Source organism: Chaetura pelagica, unplaced genomic scaffold, assembly GCF_000747805.2.
Source record: "Chaetura pelagica isolate M959 unplaced genomic scaffold, ChaPel_1.0 scaffold3, whole genome shotgun sequence".
NCBI classification, from domain to species: domain Eukaryota; kingdom Metazoa; phylum Chordata; class Aves; order Apodiformes; family Apodidae; genus Chaetura; species Chaetura pelagica.
This window is the reverse complement of record NW_009952974.1, coordinates 14,663,278-14,682,853: the sequence shown is the minus strand read 5'-3', so window position 1 is coordinate 14,682,853 and position 19,576 is coordinate 14,663,278. Positions and strand designations below refer to the sequence as shown.

Below are 19,576 nucleotides of genomic sequence, written 5' to 3'. Positions count from 1 at the left end.
AAAGATACTAATATCTTTAAAGAGCCTGCAATGCCCGAAGAGGTTGTCCCAGAAGAAAAAATTCCTGTAGCTGTTCCTGAAAAATCAAACCCTCCATCAGTTAGAGGTACACATTATCACAAATACAAGATAAACACAACTAACCTTCTTCTCTTAAGTATTATCTTAACCTCATCTGATTTGCCTTTTCAAACCTGAAGATTTAAATGATGCTTGCTAAACAGGTCACACTGATTATGTGTGCCAAGTTGTTACTTCTGTACATTTCTGATGTCTTCTGTGTTTCAATTTCTGTATTTATGTTAGTTGTATTGTAATTGTAAAATTAAATGCACTAATATCTTTGAAGTGCCTGAGATGCCTGAGAGAGCTGTCGCAGAGGAGAAAGTGCCTACTGCTGTACCTAAAAAAACAGGAGCTCCACTTGCTAAAGGTACATGCCACCATGACTATGATCATAAGGAGTGGTTTGGGTTTTTTTTAAATTAATCTCATTTTAAATTGATCTTTCATTGTATACTGTGATATCTAAAATGCAAGAGAGATGTACTAAAAATGAATTGCAGTGCAGAGGTGTCAAATGTTTCCTCAACTAAAACCATCCAGACTTTTGTTGTACTGTTTTTTTGGCATAGTCAATCAGTTCAGGAGGTATGATTTTATTTCTTAGACTATAGCAGTAAATCAAACAGATATAAAGAACTCTGTCTATGAATAAATGCCAAAACTTTCTGGATGCTAAGAAGAGAATGAATGTATAAACTGTTGTTCACATTATGAGTAGGGTGGTTTAGTACACGGTTTAGTGGCACTTGGTAGTGTTAGGTTTCTGGTTGGACTCAATGATCTGAAAGGTCTTTTCCAACCTAAATGATTCTATAAAAATGAACAAAATTAGTAGAAACTGAAGGTTTCAGCAGACAGTAGCAGTTTCTGTACATAGAGCAAAATAATGGAAATATCTCTATGTGCCTGTGTTGACATGGGTAGCATAATGGAGCAGAACGTTTTCTTTAAACTGATAATTATAATTTGTCTGTATTTTGGTCCTATTTCAATATTGTCCACTCCATGATTTCCAATGTTGTTGTATTATGTGAGTAGGACTGAAGAGCTGTAAGGTTCCTGTGAACCTATAATTGACTGAGACTTGTAAGAGGCATTTATTTTCTCAGATTAATCAGGATGAAAGACTTTATAATTAAAATACTAAAAAATTACTTTAGATACTCTAAAACATTACACAACATAGATTGATGCAGTCATATATGATTTCCTTTCCTTTAGAAAGTCCCAAGCAAAGGCCAGGGAAGTAAATGTTCCCTCTGACACCAGATTCTATCCCTCTGAAGTACAGGGACATTCGTCAAGTGAAGTATCATCTCACAGTGTTAATATTTAAGTCATTTGAAGAATTTAAATAAATACATCAGGAAAGAGTTATAGGCAGCTTCTAATTAGTAGAATGGAAGCCAGAGCTGCTACAGCAAAAACTGTGTAAAGAGAAAATAGAGAGGAAGCATACAAAGATGGAAAAAAAAAAGGTGAAGTCAACTTGAAGGATAAAAATAGTGTAATATCCAAATCACAAGTAAAAGGATGACAGTTATTGCCACAAACAGTACAGAATAAAGTAGTCATGAATGATAAATGTATGGTACTTAATGACAGTGGGATTCCATAACTAAGTCTCTGATCAGCTGTTACAAAGAGGTCACAGGTTTTCTACATTCCCATCTTGACTCAGAAACACAAACTAAACACAGAATTCCCATCTCCCGCATGATCTACTTGACACCCTGGTCGTTCCACAAGTTTGAAGCAAAGCATGACTTATGACTGAATGCAACCACAGCACTTTCTCAAAGAAGACTGTGCACGTCTTATTATTGTCTCACTGTCTTGTACACATCTGTAGTGCCCACAAACCTAAAACATATTAATATCTTTGAAGTGCCCAAGGTGCCCAAGAAAGGTGTTTTGGAAGAGCCCATCCCTGTAACTGTGCCAAAACAGCCAGAACCTGCCCCAGTTCGAGGTACCTGTCTTCCTGTGTAGCAGCCTGAATGAGACTGTTTCCTACTGTCTTTCGTGTTACTTCTGATGTCTGGTATCCTGTCCATTTGTGATTCCCTGAAACGTCTGTTATGAGCTGTGTATCAGTTAGTAAACCAATGATCTAGTATTTGTGATAAGCAAGTCACAAGATTTTATATTTGCTGTATTGTTTTTTATGTTCAGAATCAGCAGATGCTAATATGTTCTATTTTAAAACTTGATTGTAATTTTTTCAAGTTTCTGCTCAATTTTCTTACCTTAAATAGACAGAGTGAGTTTTTTCAGTGACTCTTAACAGTCTCAGTTACTGTATATGATAGATATAAATCTTTAAAAATGGAAAACTAATTTCTACTCAGAAATGCACATATAAGGGCAATAGGAAGTATCTCAAGTGTTTAAAGCAAAGAATGAAAAATGTACAATTTATAAGAAAGAAGGTCTGGTTATAAAATCTAGTGACCTATACAGGCTGTAGAAGGTGCCACAGCAAAATACAGGTTGAGGCAAGAGAGCTACTTAGGATAAGAAAGTAAGCCAGTAAAATGAGAATCATAAATAAAATGTAAATGGAAGAGGACCAAAATAGGAACAAAGGAGAAATACTGGGTTCCTCACCTTGTCTCTGTCCACACTGCTGAATGCAAAGCACCAGCAGCTCCATGAGGCATGACAACAGATAAGATGTGGGCTGAGGTTGCTCCCATGGAAGAGTCAAATCCCAGGGGGGCTGGGAATGACAGTCCCTCTTCCCAGAGAGGGAAGGGTGTGGAGTACAGAGCAGGGTATCCTAACTGACACCTCACCCTTGAGCTGTACCTAAACATAGCCAGCAATTTTCCCACAGAACCTGTCTGGCATCAGCACTCAGTGCTTGTGTCTGTGCTTGTTGTGCTTCTTTCTTGTGGTTGTGTGTGTGTGTGTGTCTGTGAGTGAGTGAGAGAGACATGGTCAAAACCATGATACCAGTTTGGTTACTGTCATGAGCTCATCTCTGGTTCATGTTGAATTGTTCATCTTCCTGTCTGATGCACATAACTAACTGTTACTAATATCTTTGAAGCACCTGAGGTGCCCAGGAAGGCTACTCGAGAGAAAAAAGTACCTGCAGCCATTGCCAGACCACCAGAGCCTCAAGCACCCGGAGGTACCTGTCCATGGATAACTTGACAAAGGAGATAATTAATCTTCTTCTCTTAAGCATTGTTGTGCCCTCCCTTGGCCTGTCTCTGTTTCCAGACTGAGACTCTCAAGGCTGTGTATGCTTGGTAAATGGTGCTGCACATGTGTGAGAGGTTTTGAGCTGATTGCTAGGACATTCTGTGTCTCTGTTGCCCCGATTTGTCTTCCTACTTGGCACATTACTTTCACAAATGTAAAATGAAATGTACTAATATCTTTGAAGTGCTTGAGAGGCCTGAGGCAGAGGTCCCAGAAGAGGAGGAGGAGGAAGCACCAGAAGAGGTGGCACCGATTGCTGAGCCTGGTGAGCCAGCAGCTCCTCCAGCTGAAGGTATACGGCCATGTTCTGAGAGTGTTTGCCTTGGGTTGCTGCAGGTTTGAGTGGTCTTTGCTGCTCTGTGTTGTGTGGGGAAGGATGAGAGTGGCATTTGGTGACCTTGTGTCTGTATGTGCCTGTACATGCCTGCAGGAGAGGGTGGGGCTCATCAGCAAGCACTCTCTTAAAAGCTCAGACTTTGGCTCTTTGCTGGGAGGAGTCCCCCTGAAGGCAGAGTGGTTGTCTGAAAAGGTTTCTGAGTGGTTAGGGTGGTTAGTCTGCCCAGGGTTTACTCTTCTGCTTAGCTGTTTGCTGTCATCTAGCTCAGTCAAGTAAAAAGTACTAATATCTTTAAAGTGGCTGAGGTGGCCAAGGAGGAAGAGCCAGAAGAGGAGGTGCCAGTGGTTGTTCCCTCAAAGCCTGTGGCTGTGCCCAAGAAACCTGTGGCTGTGCCCGAGAAACCAGAAGCTCCAAAAGCTAAAGGTATATCTTCTTGGGGGAGCTGCTTTTAATTTCTGGGTATTGATTAATTTTTTATTGTGTTATCCTTCCATTTTTCTAAGATTTGTTGTTTCCTCTACCCTCCGCTCTGCCTATCTTTGCATATGTGACTAACTAACCACTCACTAGAGCAATGCTGCAGTGTTAGACATAGCTAACGTCTTTGATTGTTCCATGTTATGATCTTTTGTATTTTTTCACTGTGAAATTAAGAGGACATACTTTCTTTAAAAGTGCTCAAGGTGCCCAAGAAAGCTGTCACATCAGAAGAATCACCTGTTGCTGTACCCAAAAAACCTGAACCACCACTATCCAAAGGTACATGTCATCGCTGTTAGTAACATCAATAGAAAGAAATATCACACACTTCTGGACTTAAATTAAACTAATTTTTATGGTGATGGGCTATGACTGGATTCAATTCCTTGAAAAATACCGTTGCCTTTCTGAGCTCCTTGTAAAGCTTAAGAATTAATATTTGATGAATACTTAGTTCAAATGGAATAAAATTATGTTCTGAAGCAGACCCTGCAAATAAGTCTACAGCTTAAAGAACATAGTGTTATATCCCTGCATTTTCTAATAGACTGTATTGCTGGATGACTGAAGCAGCATCAATTCTCTGCCTCTCTGAAAAGTAAGTTAATGCCAGTATATGTGAGGTAGATCTGCTGTCAGAAGGCTGGATATATCTACAGCAGATCTTATTAATACCTGAAAGGGTCATAAATATCATTCAAAAGAGAGGAGAGGAAGTATGTATTTCTCTAAGAAACAGAATCTAAAAGACAGGTACTGTCTTACTTAGTACTAAGGTACTGTGGAAAACTGAACATTAGGAGGAGATGTAAAAAAATGAAAAAAATAATGGGGGAAAAGGTAGTAATGATAGAGCAAGAGTTTCTTTAAAAAAAAAAATAAATTACTGTCACAAAGTAGTCATGAGTGATACATGACTGATAGTCTAAGACAGTGGGATTCCTAAACACAGAATTCCCGTCTCCCGCATGATCTACTTGACACTGGTTGCTCCACAAGTTTGAAGCAAAGCATGACTTATGACTGAATGCAACCACAGCACTTTCTCAAAGAAGACTGTGCATGTCTTATTGATTGTCTTACTGTCTTGTACACATCTGTAGTGCCCACAAACCTAAAACATATTAATATCTTTGAAGTGCCCAAGGTGCCCAAGAAAGGTGTTTTGGAAGAGCCCATCCCTGTAACTGTGCCAAAACAGCCAGAACCTGCCCCAGTTCGAGGTACCTGTCTTCCTGTGTAGCAGCCTGAATGAGACTGTTTCCTACTGTCTTTCGTGTTACTTCTGATGTCTGGTATCCTGTCCATTTGTGATTCCCTGAAACGTCTGTTATGAGCTGTGTATCAGTTAGTAAACCAATGATCTAGTATTTGTGATAAGCAAGTCACAAGATTTTATATTTGCTGTATTGTTTTTTATGTTCAGAATCAGCAGATGCTAATATGTTCTATTTTAAAACTCGATTGTAATTTTTTCAAGTTTCTGCTCAATTTTCTTACCTTAAATAGACAGAGTGAGTTTTTTCAGTGACTCTTAACAGTCTCAGTTACTGTATATGATAGATATAAATCTTTAAAAATGGAAAACTAATTTCTACTCAGAAATGCACATATAAGGGCAATAGGAAGTATCTCAAGTGTTTAAAGCAAAGAATGAAAAATGTACAATTTATAAGAAAGAAGGTCTGGTTATAAAATCTAGTGACCTATACAGGCTGTAGAAGGTGCCACAGCAAAATACAGGTTGAGGCAAGAGAGCTACTTAGGATAAGAAAGTAAGCCAGTAAAATGAGAATCATAAATAAAATGTAAATGGAAGAGGACCAAAATAGGAACAAAGGAGAAATACTGGGTTCCTCACCTTGTCTCTGTCCACACTGCTGAATGCAAAGCACCAGCAGCTCCATGAGGCATGACAACAGATAAGATGTGGGCTGAGGTTGCTCCCATGGAAGAGTCAAATCCCAGGGGGGCTGGGAATGACAGTCCCTCTTCCCAGAGAGGGAAGGGTGTGGAGTACAGAGCAGGGTATCCTAACTGACACCTCACCCTTGAGCTGTACCTAAACATAGCCAGCAATTTTCCCACAGAACCTGTCTGGCATCAGCACTCAGTGCTTGTGTCTGTGCTTGTTGTGCTTCTTTCTTGTGGTTGTGTGTGTGTGTGTGTCTGTGAGTGAGTGAGAGAGACATGGTCAAAACCATGATACCAGTTTGGTTACTGTCATGAGCTCATCTCTGGTTCATGTTGAATTGTTCATCTTCCTGTCTGATGCACATAACTAACTGTTACTAATATCTTTGAAGCACCTGAGGTGCCCAGGAAGGCTACTCGAGAGAAAAAAGTACCTGCAGCCATTGCCAGACCACCAGAGCCTCAAGCACCCGGAGGTACCTGTCCATGGATAACTTGACAAAGGAGATAATTAATCTTCTTCTCTTAAGCATTGTTGTGCCCTCCCTTGGCCTGTCTCTGTTTCCAGACTGAGACTCTCAAGGCTGTGTATGCTTGGTAAATGGTGCTGCACATGTGTGAGAGGTTTTGAGCTGATTGCTAGGACATTCTGTGTCTCTGTTGCCCCGATTTGTCTTCCTACTTGGCACATTACTTTCACAAATGTAAAATGAAATGTACTAATATCTTTGAAGTGCTTGAGAGGCCTGAGGCAGAGGTCCCAGAAGAGGAGGAGGAGGAAGCACCAGAAGAGGTGGCACCGATTGCTGAGCCTGGTGAGCCAGCAGCTCCTCCAGCTGAAGGTATACGGCCATGTTCTGAGAGTGTTTGCCTTGGGTTGCTGCAGGTTTGAGTGGTCTTTGCTGCTCTGTGTTGTGTGGGGAAGGATGAGAGTGGCATTTGGTGACCTTGTGTCTGTATGTGCCTGTACATGCCTGCAGGAGAGGGTGGGGCTCATCAGCAAGCACTCTCTTAAAAGCTCAGACTTTGGCTCTTTGCTGGGAGGAGTCCCCCTGAAGGCAGAGTGGTTGTCTGAAAAGGTTTCTGAGTGGTTAGGGTGGTTAGTCTGCCCAGGGTTTACTCTTCTGCTTAGCTGTTTGCTGTCATCTAGCTCAGTCAAGTAAAAAGTACTAATATCTTTAAAGTGGCTGAGGTGGCCAAGGAGGAAGAGCCAGAAGAGGAGGTGCCAGTGGTTGTTCCCTCAAAGCCTGTGGCTGTGCCCAAGAAGCCTGTGGCTGTGCCCAAGAAACCTGTGCCTGTGCCCAAGAAACCTGTGGCTGTGCCCAAGAAGCCTGTAGCTGCACCCAAGAAACCAGAGCCTACAGTGGTGTCAAAAATATCAGAGCCTGCACCTGTCCTTAAAAAACATAAAGTTCCTTTTGTTGAAGGTACATCCATCAGTGACTTATCCTCTCTTTCTTCTGTTCTCTCAGTAGTTTTCCCCATGTTTCAATGATGTATGCAGTGCTTAGCTACCTGAGTGAATAATCTGTCACTTAACATTTTATTCTTCATATTTTTAATTCCTTAGTCTTTTTAGCCATTGAACTTTTCATTATTGTGTGTGCAAATGTGACTTAATGTTCACAAAATTGAAAATTTATATTAAGATTTAACACTGCTTTAATTTACTAATATCTTTAAGCACCTGAAGTGCCAGAGAGGGCTGTCCCAGAAGAGAAAGTACCTCTCACAACACCTAAAAAGCCAGAATTCAAAAAACAAGAGCCTCTTCCAATGAAAGGTACATATTGCCCGGGAGCAACTCCTTGAAGAGTTCTTTTCTTTCTTGTCTCTTTGTTCATAACTGAGTCTATAAAATGTGTCTGTTGTATGTAGTGTACCTTAGAAAAGACTGTGAAGTACAAACAGCCTTTAGTGATTATGGCCACAGTTATTCACTGATTTTGTGTGCTAGTTGTCTTTGTCCTGCGTATGTTTCATTTATATACACACAAAATAAAGGAACAAATATTATTTTAAAGAGCCCGAGATGCCTGAGAAACCTGTCCTAGAGGAGAAAGTACCTGTGGCTGCTCCTAAAATACCTGAACCACTACCAAGTGAAGGTATATGGTGTTATAGCTATGATTGTAAGGAAAATCCTTTGTCCTGTTCTTCCAAATATATGCTTTAAAATAGATGTGGGGTTTTTCTTCTCCATTGTAATTGTTTACTTCATAGTTTAGATTATGCCAGTCAATGTTTTTTGTATATATTTTTATATTTTCATATTTGGAAGTAAATACCACTTTCAATATTATATATTTTCAAATGGCATAAACTCAAGAGACAACAGGATATACACATATACTCAAGATCTTACTAAGAAAGTTTGTCTCTTTTTAAGATAATAGTAAATCCCACTACATTTGAGTCTCTTAAAACCTAGTATTTCTATGGCTGTTATAATCTTAAATTAATTGAAAGCATTGAAGTTTTTATTCTTTCCAGTTACGATGACTCATCCACACATTTCTGTAGTTTGTATTATACACACAATAGATGCTTTCCTTCACACAGCCCTGATTCATTCTTACATGGAAAGTGAGTAGGTTTTCAAAAGCATGTAATGACTGCAAAGGAAACAGATAATTAGTGATTACTTATGCTAACATGTATTTGTCTCTGTCTATTGGAGTAGCTTTCTTACTAGTGATATCTACATATTTGTTCTTGTAAAACAATCTTACGACTGGAAACTTACACCAGTTGTCAATATTCTTTAAAGAATATGAAATTGTAAAGGAGTTTGAGCCTGAAGAAGCAGAAGAAATTCCAGTTGCAGAAGCAGAAGAAGCTTTACCAGTTAAAGGTATACAAAGGACCTACCTAGTGGCTGCCAGACACCTTTCTGTCATTACTGTGCAGGTTTTTTGTTGTTTGGGTTTTTTTGGTTTTTTTGTCATTCATCACACATGTATCTGTATGTTGCAGGTCTCTGTGTAATTCTTCCTGTTATTAGGTTTTGAAAATGAGTTCTGATCTCTTAATTCTATGTACAACATACAGATTACTTTAAATGTTTTCACTTTGTTTCTTGTCAATGCGAGTCTTCCTGTCATTTGGGTTTCCATCTTTATTTTCATCTTATTAACATGCTTTTTCAAGTCAACTTGAGATATTTGTATTGTGCACATGCTACAAAGCAATAACCTAAAGCTCTTTCATGCTCCCATTTAATCCAATAAGCTTTTTTCACTGGCTTCATGGGAAATGGAAAATGACATCTTTACATTTGTACATTACTCTTCACATAACTACTGTGGTAGTAAACTTATACTAAATCTACCTAATGTCATTTAAAGCGCCGGTACCTGAAAAGAAGATCCCTGAAAAGCGAAAACCACCACCACCTACTCCACCAACAGAAGATATTAAATTGGCAAAAGACCTACTTAAAGGTATAATCACCTGAAGCCATAGTTAATAGTGGGAACTGAAACATATAATCCTTTTAAATTATACTGATGACTCTTGAAAAGCATGCTTTAAAATGTATCACCTTGGATCTTTTTTTTTTCCTTTTCTAATCTACTATCGCTGTCATGGTGCCCCTTACTAATGCTCAGTCCCTTACAATTTTTTACCACTGTTATGCCAAGCCAGTTTACATGGGTTCTTTTCAATAGCTAAGGAAAAAATCAATTTATTTAAAAAAAAATAATCTTAACTAAGTTAACACATTCTTCTATGCTTAACATAATTCTTCTATCTTTAACATGTTCTTACAAATGAAAAGAATCCCCAGCAATAATTTGCTGGTGTTACTATATGAACGCATTTCAGACAGGCTGTGCTCCCTACAGATCCTCTGACTTCTTCTAAACAGTTAATCAGCCAGAATCTTCTTTGTAGCTCTTGTCTTTCAGTAGTATTAATCAGTTGCTTGGATTTTTTAGGAGATTATTTTAATTTCTTTTGTATCTAATGATGTGTGTGGTAAAATTAAAATTATTTTCTTTAAAGCTCCTGAATCAAGGAAGAAAGTTGTGACTGCAAAACCTGCCGAGACTCCAAAATTGGAACCCCCACCTGCTAAAGGTACCTAGCTAATATAAGAATCTTACCCAAAGGAAACCTCTCTTAAGCTCAAAGTTGTAGTTCTCAGTATCTTTTTCTTAATTTGCTCAGAAATATCAAAAAGCTCTTTATGTTAGATTATGCTCAACAGTGCACTCTAGTCTTTGTTGTGTATATTCATGTTATATTTATGTCCACTTTAATCTCCCATAATGAAATTAATAATATGCAGGAGACAGAATCACAGAAGAGTGAGAGAGTTTTTATGAGTTTTGTCACTTGTGTAGATGCTCACTTTGATTCTCTGCTTACGGAGAAATTAAAATAATAAACTGTTTAAATATATACAGCATTGTTCAAACATACTTAGCTTATCGTTTTTCTGAAATATAACTTATTTTTGTGAGAGGACATTTTCCAAAGATGGAGATGAATAATGAATTGAGCAAGCCCTGTATTGGAGCTTAAGGCAAGCCAAACGGTGAACACCTCTTCTTAATGCTGTCCCAAGTTTATAAATTAAGCCAATGGGATCTATGTGAACATCATAGATACATAGTTCAGATGGATAGATATGTAACGTAAGCCTGTAATGAAAGAAGAAAAGGAGATAATGTTACTGTGGTAACAATCTTTGAATGCATAACCTTTATATTTTTGTCAAACTGTACTTCTCTTTTGTTGATTTGCATGAAAATTTCCTCCTATGCATAAGCATAGAATAAAACTGTATGTAAATAATGTATTAAAAGTATCAACTTCAACCACAGAGTTTTACCTTTGCTTATAGTATTCAGGAGTGGACCAGCATTTGATTTGTTATTTGGAATGGTTAGTTGTAGGTTAGCTCTTACTACTGTTAAAAATCCATAATAAAATCTGGAATCATATTCTTTTAAGTGCCTGGACTTGTAAAGAAACCTCACAGAGTAATTCCCGAGGCTACTCCTCCACCAAAAGAAGAAGTTGTTTTGAAAAAAGGTACAGTAACTTGGCTCTGTTATAAAAGCCCAGCATATAAACATTGTTCAGTATGTTCCCCAAAGCAACATTGTGCAGTATGGAGAATTACATGAAAAAATGACTACCTGATGTCTCTTTCTTGGGAAAGCTTTTATAGTAGCAGGGTGAAGTGGGAATATTCTGAATATCTATCAGATCCAAAGGATCTGTGATAAAAACAGAGCAGAACCCTGGAAACCTGGTTCTCTGTTACTCTCTTCAGTTTTCTTAAGCTCTCTAAAGCCTATATGACAGCTGATAGTTTGCCACTGTCTTCAGCTTCTAGACCCTTAAGTATTTTCCAGTGACAGTGTAAATGTTATTGCAGTCACATATGTAGCATCTGTATGCTTTTTTATGGTTCTCTTAGAAGTGCTGCACAGGTCACAGAACCCCATGGTACTATCAGTCACTTTTCCTGTAGATTCTGAAGCCTTCTGAATCACTTCATGCTCAATTATTTCTTAGAAAGAGGAAGAACTAATTCCAGTTCTCTTTGAAATACCACCGTGGGATGATTCATACCCATGCACTTTGCAGCTGACCTTCAAATTTCAGACAAAGTATCAATATATAGATACGCAGTTTTTCAAATGACAGACTCATTAGATATCTAAGACTGATACTGGACAGGACAAAAATAAGTAAAATAAGTAAAATGAAAGCAGGCATTATATAACTTTTAGCTCTCCAAATTTAGCACTTGAATATTCAGTCTTGTTCTCTGACTGAAGTCAATAGGAGTTTAATCCATAATCCTACATTTTTGTCCTTGAAAATTATATTAAGTGCAGTTATTAATGTATAGTTATGTGTAGTAAGTAATTTAAATATGCTGAGTCGTATGTAAGATATAAGAAATTTTATTCTATCATAGTTAACATTGACATCTTTCCTCTCAAATGGACGGCTCTTAATAAATTATGTTTTTGCTATAGATTACTTTGAATTTTAAAAGGCTTTCAGAATTAGTATCTCGAATAGTTGCACAAAATCTACCATTTATATTGAACGATATGTTTTACATTCCTGTTTCTTTATGATTCCTGATATACTTTTTATCTTTTGTCTCATGCACTGTGTTATTCTTTAGTTCACCTGTGCTTTAAAAACTGGAATTGCTTTTCTTTTTAAGTTCTTAAAAAGAAAACAGAAGAGGAAGAACCTAAACCAGAAAAAGAACCGAAACCAGAAGTTAAACCAGTACCTGCACCAGGAGAAAAAATTAAGAAACCTGAAGGTACTAGATTACACTTAAATCTATCTGGTAAAATATAAAAAACCTGCCGCTCTTAAGTGATCATCTCTGAAATTCAGGAATGAAAGTGAGATTTTAAAGATGACTTGCATTAATCTAATTGTGTAAATTTAAGGTTTGCTGAAAGCACAGCTGAATTTGACATTCATATTTGTGTCTGAATTTCACATGTTTGGATTACTTCTCAATCTTTACAGTTTATAGAAGAGAACTTTACAAGTGTTTTATAATACTGATAAAAATCTAACTTCAGGGAAACAGTTTATCAAGGCATTCTTTTAGTCAACGGGTTGGAAATATTTGTCCATTTCTCCATCTAGTGTTTCTGGTTTATTCAAATCTCACTCTTAAAAATACATATTCCTAAACCTTATGAACTGTTTATGTATTAAAAAATATATGAAAACTTTTAAATACATTGGAGATAATTGCTTTTGGGGATTCAAAGTGTTTCAATACATCTAAAAAAATAAAAATAATATTTTGAAGTCCCAGAAGTTCCTAAGAAGAAAACTGAAACACCTGTCATTAAAAAAGAGGAGAAACATGTGCCTGAACCACCAAAAGGTACAGATGTGTGGTGCTCTTCTTTCTTATTGTAGCAACTAAATGATATTCATTGCTGAATATCATGCTGTGTTAACCTCATGCATTACTATCATCCAGTCTGCCCATGACTGTTGTGCCATGATTAACCACTTTGCATTCTTCTGGATTTCTTGTCTTTAATTCTTCAGTGCTTGAAATATATATCTTTTTTCCATTGTATCTTGCTTTAAAAGAGTTAATCTCAAGTTAATTTCTTGCTTTCTGGCTAAATAAAATATAAACCAATAAATTCTGACTTTGATTAACTCTCTCTGTATAGTTGCTTCTAACTTTAATGTTCAATGGGATTATATTACATGTAAATTAACGTATTTTTAACTGCTGTGTTTGAAATGCCAGAACCTAAGCAAGCAGCTGTCCCAGTTCCTGGGCCTGAACCTAAACCTACAGTAGGTAAGAATTCTTTAGTCTTGAATACCAGTCCAGCCTTTATTGCTTTTGGGGATTCAAAGTGTTTCAATACATCTAAAAAAATAAAAATAATATTTTGAAGTCCCAGAAGTTCCTAAGAAGAAAACTGAAACACCTGTCATTAAAAAAGAGGAGAAACATGTGCCTGAACCACCAAAAGGTACAGATGTGTGGTGCTCTTCTTTCTTATTGTAGCAACTAAATGATATTCATTGCTGAATATCATGCTGTGTTAACCTCATGCATTACTATCATCCAGTCTGCCCATGACTGTTGTGCCATGATTAACCACTTTGCATTCTTCTGGATTTCTTGTCTTTAATTCTTCAGTGCTTGAAATATATATCTTTTTTCCATTGTATCTTGCTTTAAAAGAGTTAATCTCAAGTTAATTTCTTGCTTTCTGGCTAAATAAAATATAAACCAATAAATTCTGACTTTGATTAACTCTCTCTGTATAGTTGCTTCTAACTTTAATGTTCAATGGGATTATATTACATGTAAATTAACGTATTTTTAACTGCTGTGTTTGAAATGCCAGAACCTAAGCAAGCAGCTGTCCCAGTTCCTGGGCCTGAACCTAAACCTACAGTAGGTAAGAATTCTTTAGTCTTGAATACCAGTCCAGCCTTTGTGTCTAGTATTTGTGTCTAGTATTTTCCATTCAGAGATTTCCAGCTAAAAGGACATTAAAGAAATGTCTTTAGTATGACAAAGACTGAAACATTCATACAATCTACAGAATATTTTTAAGAACATCATACTTAAAATTATTTATTAAAACAAATATATTAATTCTTTTTTATTTTTCTTACAGCTCTAAAATCACCAAAACCAGCAGCAGAACCAGCACCAGCTGTGACTACTCCAGTGGCAACCCCTGTGGTTGGAAAGAAAGCAGGTATTTATGTTTATTCTGTGCTATTTAAAGGTTTTTCTCTCTGAGGTACCTAAATATCTTCAGGATAGAGTGAAGTACTGTACAACCACATAACTCTTTCATCACTGGAAGATTTCAATTCCAATTCAAGGATCTTGTTATTCTAAGTCTTGTCACCTAATGTAAAAGACAAGTGTCTGGTACACGGCAGAGATGAGTGTGTGCTCTTGTTTCTGGATGGTGATATTTGTACATTGTCATACTATGAAATTTGTCTATTCTGTTGATACCTTGATGTTGTTTATGTCCTGATGTATGTCTTGTGAATTGCATCCTGCCTTGTCTGTATAGCAAAAGAAAGGTTACACATTTTTGAACAATTCTTACGTTTGATTTTCTGCTTTTAATTTGTTATTGAAGTCTTGCAGAAAAGTGGCAGTGTTGCTGAAGCACTATTGTTGCTTTCATTTGATATGCTTAGAACTGCAGGTCATAACCTGCTGTGAAAAAAAGAACTGTGAAGAGTTCAGTTCCTCTGAAGCACTCTGAGCCTGAGGTCTGTTGATAGAGCTGATATACTTGCTGTGTGTCCAAAGGGCCTCATGTTACAGTAGAGCTCAGATCTGGGACACTCGAGAAGCCTAATCATCAGTATCTCTTGGACATGAATTTGGTGATGTAGCCAGCCCTGCAGTGGCATAGCTAACCCATTTTACATAGGTGGGAGATAGGCCTTAGAAAGCCTTCATTTTCTGCTACTTTTTACCTGAATTAGATTTAAATTGACAAACTAGAGGGACAATACTCTGTACCATAATAGTGGTTTACTGAGGTCTTCATACTGTTTGTGTGTGCCATTCTTGCCTTTCTCTTGTTTTGTGACTGTGTTGTAAGTTTTCTGTTGTGTGGAGGAAAAGTGTTCTATGTTCTTTTTATTTCAGGTATAGCTGGAAATATTGTCTTAAAATAGATTGTTCCTTCTTGTTCTTATGGATTTTAACTCTCTAAATTACCTGTGAAACCTTTGTAGCTGCAGAAAAGCCTGATGCACCATCTGTACTAAAGCACAGAGATAAAATTCCCCCAGTGGAAGAAGAAAAGCCCAAGTCAGTTGTGCTAAAGAAGATTTTGGTTGAGAAAAACTTGCATATAAAAGAGAAAGTAACTCCTAAGGATACAGTTCTGGACATTCAGACAGTAGAGCCACTTGAGTTTAAAATCACACTCGAAACAGCTGATGGAATACTGAGGCCAGAGGGAGATGGGCAGGAAAATGTGGCTCTGAAATACTTTATTCTGGCCCCTGAAGAAGAGGAGCCAGAAATGACACCTGTAGTTTCAAGAAAGACTACCCTTACAGGTGAGAAAATAGAAGTTGGAATAGATCACATGACTAATGCAAAGGATGAACCTCGTCTACCTGATGAGGAATTTAAATTTATTTCTATAGCACCTGAACATGCAGAAAACGATTATGGAGAAGAAGAGGGGGATGAAATTAAATTGATTGTTCATAGGGAAGGTGCTGTAGAGAAAGACTCTGACAAATTTAGTGTTCCTTATGAGGGAAGTATTCCTGTGCATGAAAAAGAAGAGGAAATTGGGTCAACTTATGTACCTAAAAATATACCCAGAAAGCCACATGAGCCCAGGGACCAGAAAAGACTTCTAGGAAAAGAGAAAAAATTGAAAGACAGTTTGCAACCTGAAAGATTTTCCATTGAAGATAGAACTTCATTTGTGAAGGAAATTACAGAGAGTGGAATGGCTGAATTACCTCTAGCTAGAAGTGAAGAAGAGAGAGGAGGTTTTACTCTAGAGAAATCAGAAGTTCCTCTTGGAGAATCCATGAAGGAGTATGGCATACAAAATAAAACTCAATGGATAAAGAAATCTGGTACAACAGCAGCTGAAATGCCAACAGATAAGATTCTTAATAAAGAAGAAAAAAACATTGATTTTAAAAATGAGAATCTGGATTTTACATCAGCAGAATTACATTCATTAGACCTGGCTGAGGAGACTGAACCACCACTGAGAGAAGATGTTAACCTAGAACACCCCACAGAAGATGAGGAGCTTCCCAAAGAGAAAGCTTATTTAATCTTTAAACCATCTTTTCTTAAGCCAGAAATAGTGGAAAGGAAAGCAAGAGAAAAATATTCTGCAGAGGAAGAAGCTAGTTATGAGGAGGATTCAGGACAATTATTGACTGAGAAAGCACACCTCAGTGATAAAAAAAGAAGCAAAAACATCAAACCAAAGGAGGCAAAGAAACCTACCATGACCACCCACTTAAGAAAAGACAAAATTGGACAGTTAAATGCCCCTGAAAAGCTGCCTGTGGAAAAAGAATTATTTAATACAACCCTTCAAGAAGAAGGAATGGAAGGAGAAGTTTCCATAGGAGAATATGAAAAGGGAGTCAAAGATGAAATAGTTGACACATGTGAGTCAGTAAATAAAGTTCCTATTCAGCCAACAGGAATTCAAGATAAAAAACAATTTGAAGAAGGTCATACCATTCAGGATGATCATAAAGAAACTCCAGCTCTCAAAACCAGCAAAGATAAAACTGAAAAAAGTAAGTCTTCTTTGACTGTGAAAGAAATGAAGCTTTTGGAAAAAGACCTTCCTGTGACAGAAGGTACATCAAATGAAAAAACAGCAGCTAAACATGGTATTGGAAAAAGCACATCCATTGCCATAAAAAAGGAGAAGCAAGAGCTTTCAGAGAAAATACCATCAAGCAAAGGAAGCCCTGCAAATGGAAAAGTTGCTTCCTCCTCAAGCATAGGTAAGTCAGTAACTCCCAAGAAAGCAGGAGGAGAGAAAGAATACCAGAAATCAGAACCTGCCCATGTGATTGAGCAGGCCAGTACCCTTCCGAGTGAGAACAGGAATTGGAATGCACCTGGAGAATCACATGAAGTTCTTCTGGAGGTTCCTGCAAAGTCTCATGCAAAGCGAGGTGAGGAAGACCACTGCCAATTTCTTCCACGAAGTGCTTGTACTATTTGCTTCAGGAGAATACCATTTGCCATTGTAATGTTTGGTTTTGTTCTTTAACACATTTCACATTTCCATCTAGTCCATCACCTGGCTGCATTGACATTCAGCCACTCTTTACATGTTTGTCTTACCTGTTTGTACATGCATCTGTGGGGTCAATGTTCATTGTCTTAGTCTTACACTTTTATTAGATTGCATAAATCATGTTGTGTGCCACTATTTTCTCAGAAAAAACTCACACATCTTTCTAGTATTCTTTTTTCCATCCACTGCAATAAAATCTGTCTGGCATTTCATTCATATCATTCTCTCATTAAAAGTATCTTTTATATTTCCTTTTGCAAAATGATGATGAGAAGCAGCATAGCATGGGAAATATTTTCAAAAGTCTGAGATGACTCATCACAAGTTGGACATCTAACAGAACATCCCTCACTTGTGAGAGTATCACATTTTACTGAAACATATTTAATTTATATAACATATTTTTGTTGACTTTGTTAGTAAAATTGTGGTGTTTTTTCTAAAAAAAACCCAAACCACCATATAATTTGTATTTAAGCTTAATAGGTACTTAAGCTATTTTGTTTGACAGATAATGATCAAGGGCCTAATTGTGAGTAAAGTGTCAGGGAATGGCAGAATTTTACAAAATAATGGGCAGGACAATAAACTGAGGAACTAGGAGCTCCTAAGCTGCCCTTCAGTCCCCACTACTGAATATGAACCTTTCCCATGCTTCAAGATATTGAACTTACCATTGAGATATAGACAGTGTAAACTACATAAACATATAGATATGTTTATAACTTCACCCCCTTGTATGTGTATATAGCTAAAGGAATAGAAAATCTGACTTGTAAAATGTCTGTCTTAATTTTAGTACTTAGGTTTATTTAACTACATTCCTAATAATATTGCTGTTCTACTTCAGAGGCCAAGCCACCAAAAGAAGAAACTCCGAAGGGTATAAGTCCAATCAAAGGTAGGATACTACAAGTCAATGCTGACAATCAAAAGTAATAAATTTGGATTAGTTTATTCATTTCTAAATCTGAATTGCAGCCAAGAAGACACCTTCACCAGCAGATGCAGAAAGAAGGAAGCTCAGGCCAGGCAGTGGTGGTGAAAAACCTCCTGAAGAGCCTCCATTTACTTACCAACTCAAGGCTGTACCACTGAAGTTTGTCAAGGAGATGAAAGATATAGTGCTAACAGAAGCTGAATCTGTTGGGTCTTCTGCAATCTTTGAAGTCCTTATTTCACCATCCACTGCAATTACCAGCTGGATGAAAGATGGAAGTAACATCCGAGAGAGCCCAAAACACAAGTTTATTGCTGATGGCAAAGACAGGAAGCTGCATATTATTGATGTCCAGCTGTCAGATGCTGGTGAATATACTTGTGTATTACGGTTGGGGAACAAAGAGAAGACCTCTACAGCCAAACTCATTGTTGAAGGTATTGCCTATTTCAAATGTATCAATAATTTAAAGGCCAGTTATTCATCAAGCTAAAAGTTCAGGTACTTTGTGAATTTACAGTGGTTGGTAGATGCATCCTTTTGTTTCCATCAGTCACTACACATATTGATTTCATATGGAAGGCTTTTCTGCTTCACGCCTGAAATATATATATACATATATATATATATGTATGACTAATAAAAATGTTGTGTTTCCTACAGAACTCCCAGTGCGGTTTGTGAAAACTCTTGAGGAAGAAGTCACTGTGATTAAAGGCCAGCCCCTGTACTTGACATGTGACCTTAACAAAGAAAGAAATGTGGTCTGGAGGAAGGATGGGAAGATCATCAAAGACAAGCCTGGGAAATTTGCTCTGGGAATTATTGGTTTGTCACATTCCCTCACAATCACTGATTCAGATGATGCTGATGCTGGAAATTACACTGTTACTGTGGAAAACACTGAGCTGTCATGCTCGTCTTGTGTCAGGGTAGTAGGTAAGCAATCAAAATCACTTTCTCCTTTCTCTGTAGAATATTAGGGCTGTTGCAAATTTAGGTAACTTTTCCTCATAGTTTTCCAATATAATTGGACAGATTAGATTTTCACAACTATTAAAAACTTGTTGTAACCAAAATCTGATAGTTCTGTTTCTTCTATTTATGACCCATCTATTTGTAGTAAAAGTCAGCTAAGCTGTATTTTTATATAACTTTTTGTCATGCAGAAGTGATACGAGACTGGTTAGTGAAACCCATAAGAGACCAGCATGTGAAACCAAAAAGAACAGCCACTTTCACCTGTGACATTGTCAAAGACACACCAAACATTAAATGGTTTAAAGGAGATGAGGAAATCCCTGCTGA

The 19,576-nt window shown here is 37.4% G+C and overlaps 1 protein-coding gene across 1 annotated transcript in view; it reads left to right on the top strand.

Annotated features, from left to right (window-relative positions):
- Positions 1–19,576, top strand: part of TTN (titin) — a 248,597-nt gene that overhangs the window by 124,207 nt on the left and 104,814 nt on the right. The window contains exons 156-177 of the mRNA XM_009996323.1: positions 23–106; positions 350–433; positions 1,919–2,038; positions 3,122–3,205; positions 3,464–3,615; positions 3,880–4,039; positions 4,271–4,375; positions 5,236–5,319; positions 6,403–6,486; positions 6,745–6,896; positions 7,161–7,437; positions 7,695–7,793; positions 8,781–8,864; positions 9,358–9,453; positions 10,019–10,093; positions 10,973–11,053; positions 12,210–12,314; positions 14,170–14,253; positions 18,179–18,243; positions 18,315–18,705; positions 18,932–19,207; positions 19,438–19,570. Of these exons, the coding sequence (XP_009994625.1) occupies positions 23–106; positions 350–433; positions 1,919–2,038; positions 3,122–3,205; positions 3,464–3,615; positions 3,880–4,039; positions 4,271–4,375; positions 5,236–5,319; positions 6,403–6,486; positions 6,745–6,896; positions 7,161–7,437; positions 7,695–7,793; positions 8,781–8,864; positions 9,358–9,453; positions 10,019–10,093; positions 10,973–11,053; positions 12,210–12,314; positions 14,170–14,253; positions 18,179–18,243; positions 18,315–18,705; positions 18,932–19,207; positions 19,438–19,570 (2,875 nt within the window). The remainder of the gene's footprint in view (positions 1–22; positions 107–349; positions 434–1,918; positions 2,039–3,121; positions 3,206–3,463; positions 3,616–3,879; positions 4,040–4,270; positions 4,376–5,235; positions 5,320–6,402; positions 6,487–6,744; positions 6,897–7,160; positions 7,438–7,694; positions 7,794–8,780; positions 8,865–9,357; positions 9,454–10,018; positions 10,094–10,972; positions 11,054–12,209; positions 12,315–14,169; positions 14,254–18,178; positions 18,244–18,314; positions 18,706–18,931; positions 19,208–19,437; positions 19,571–19,576) is intronic.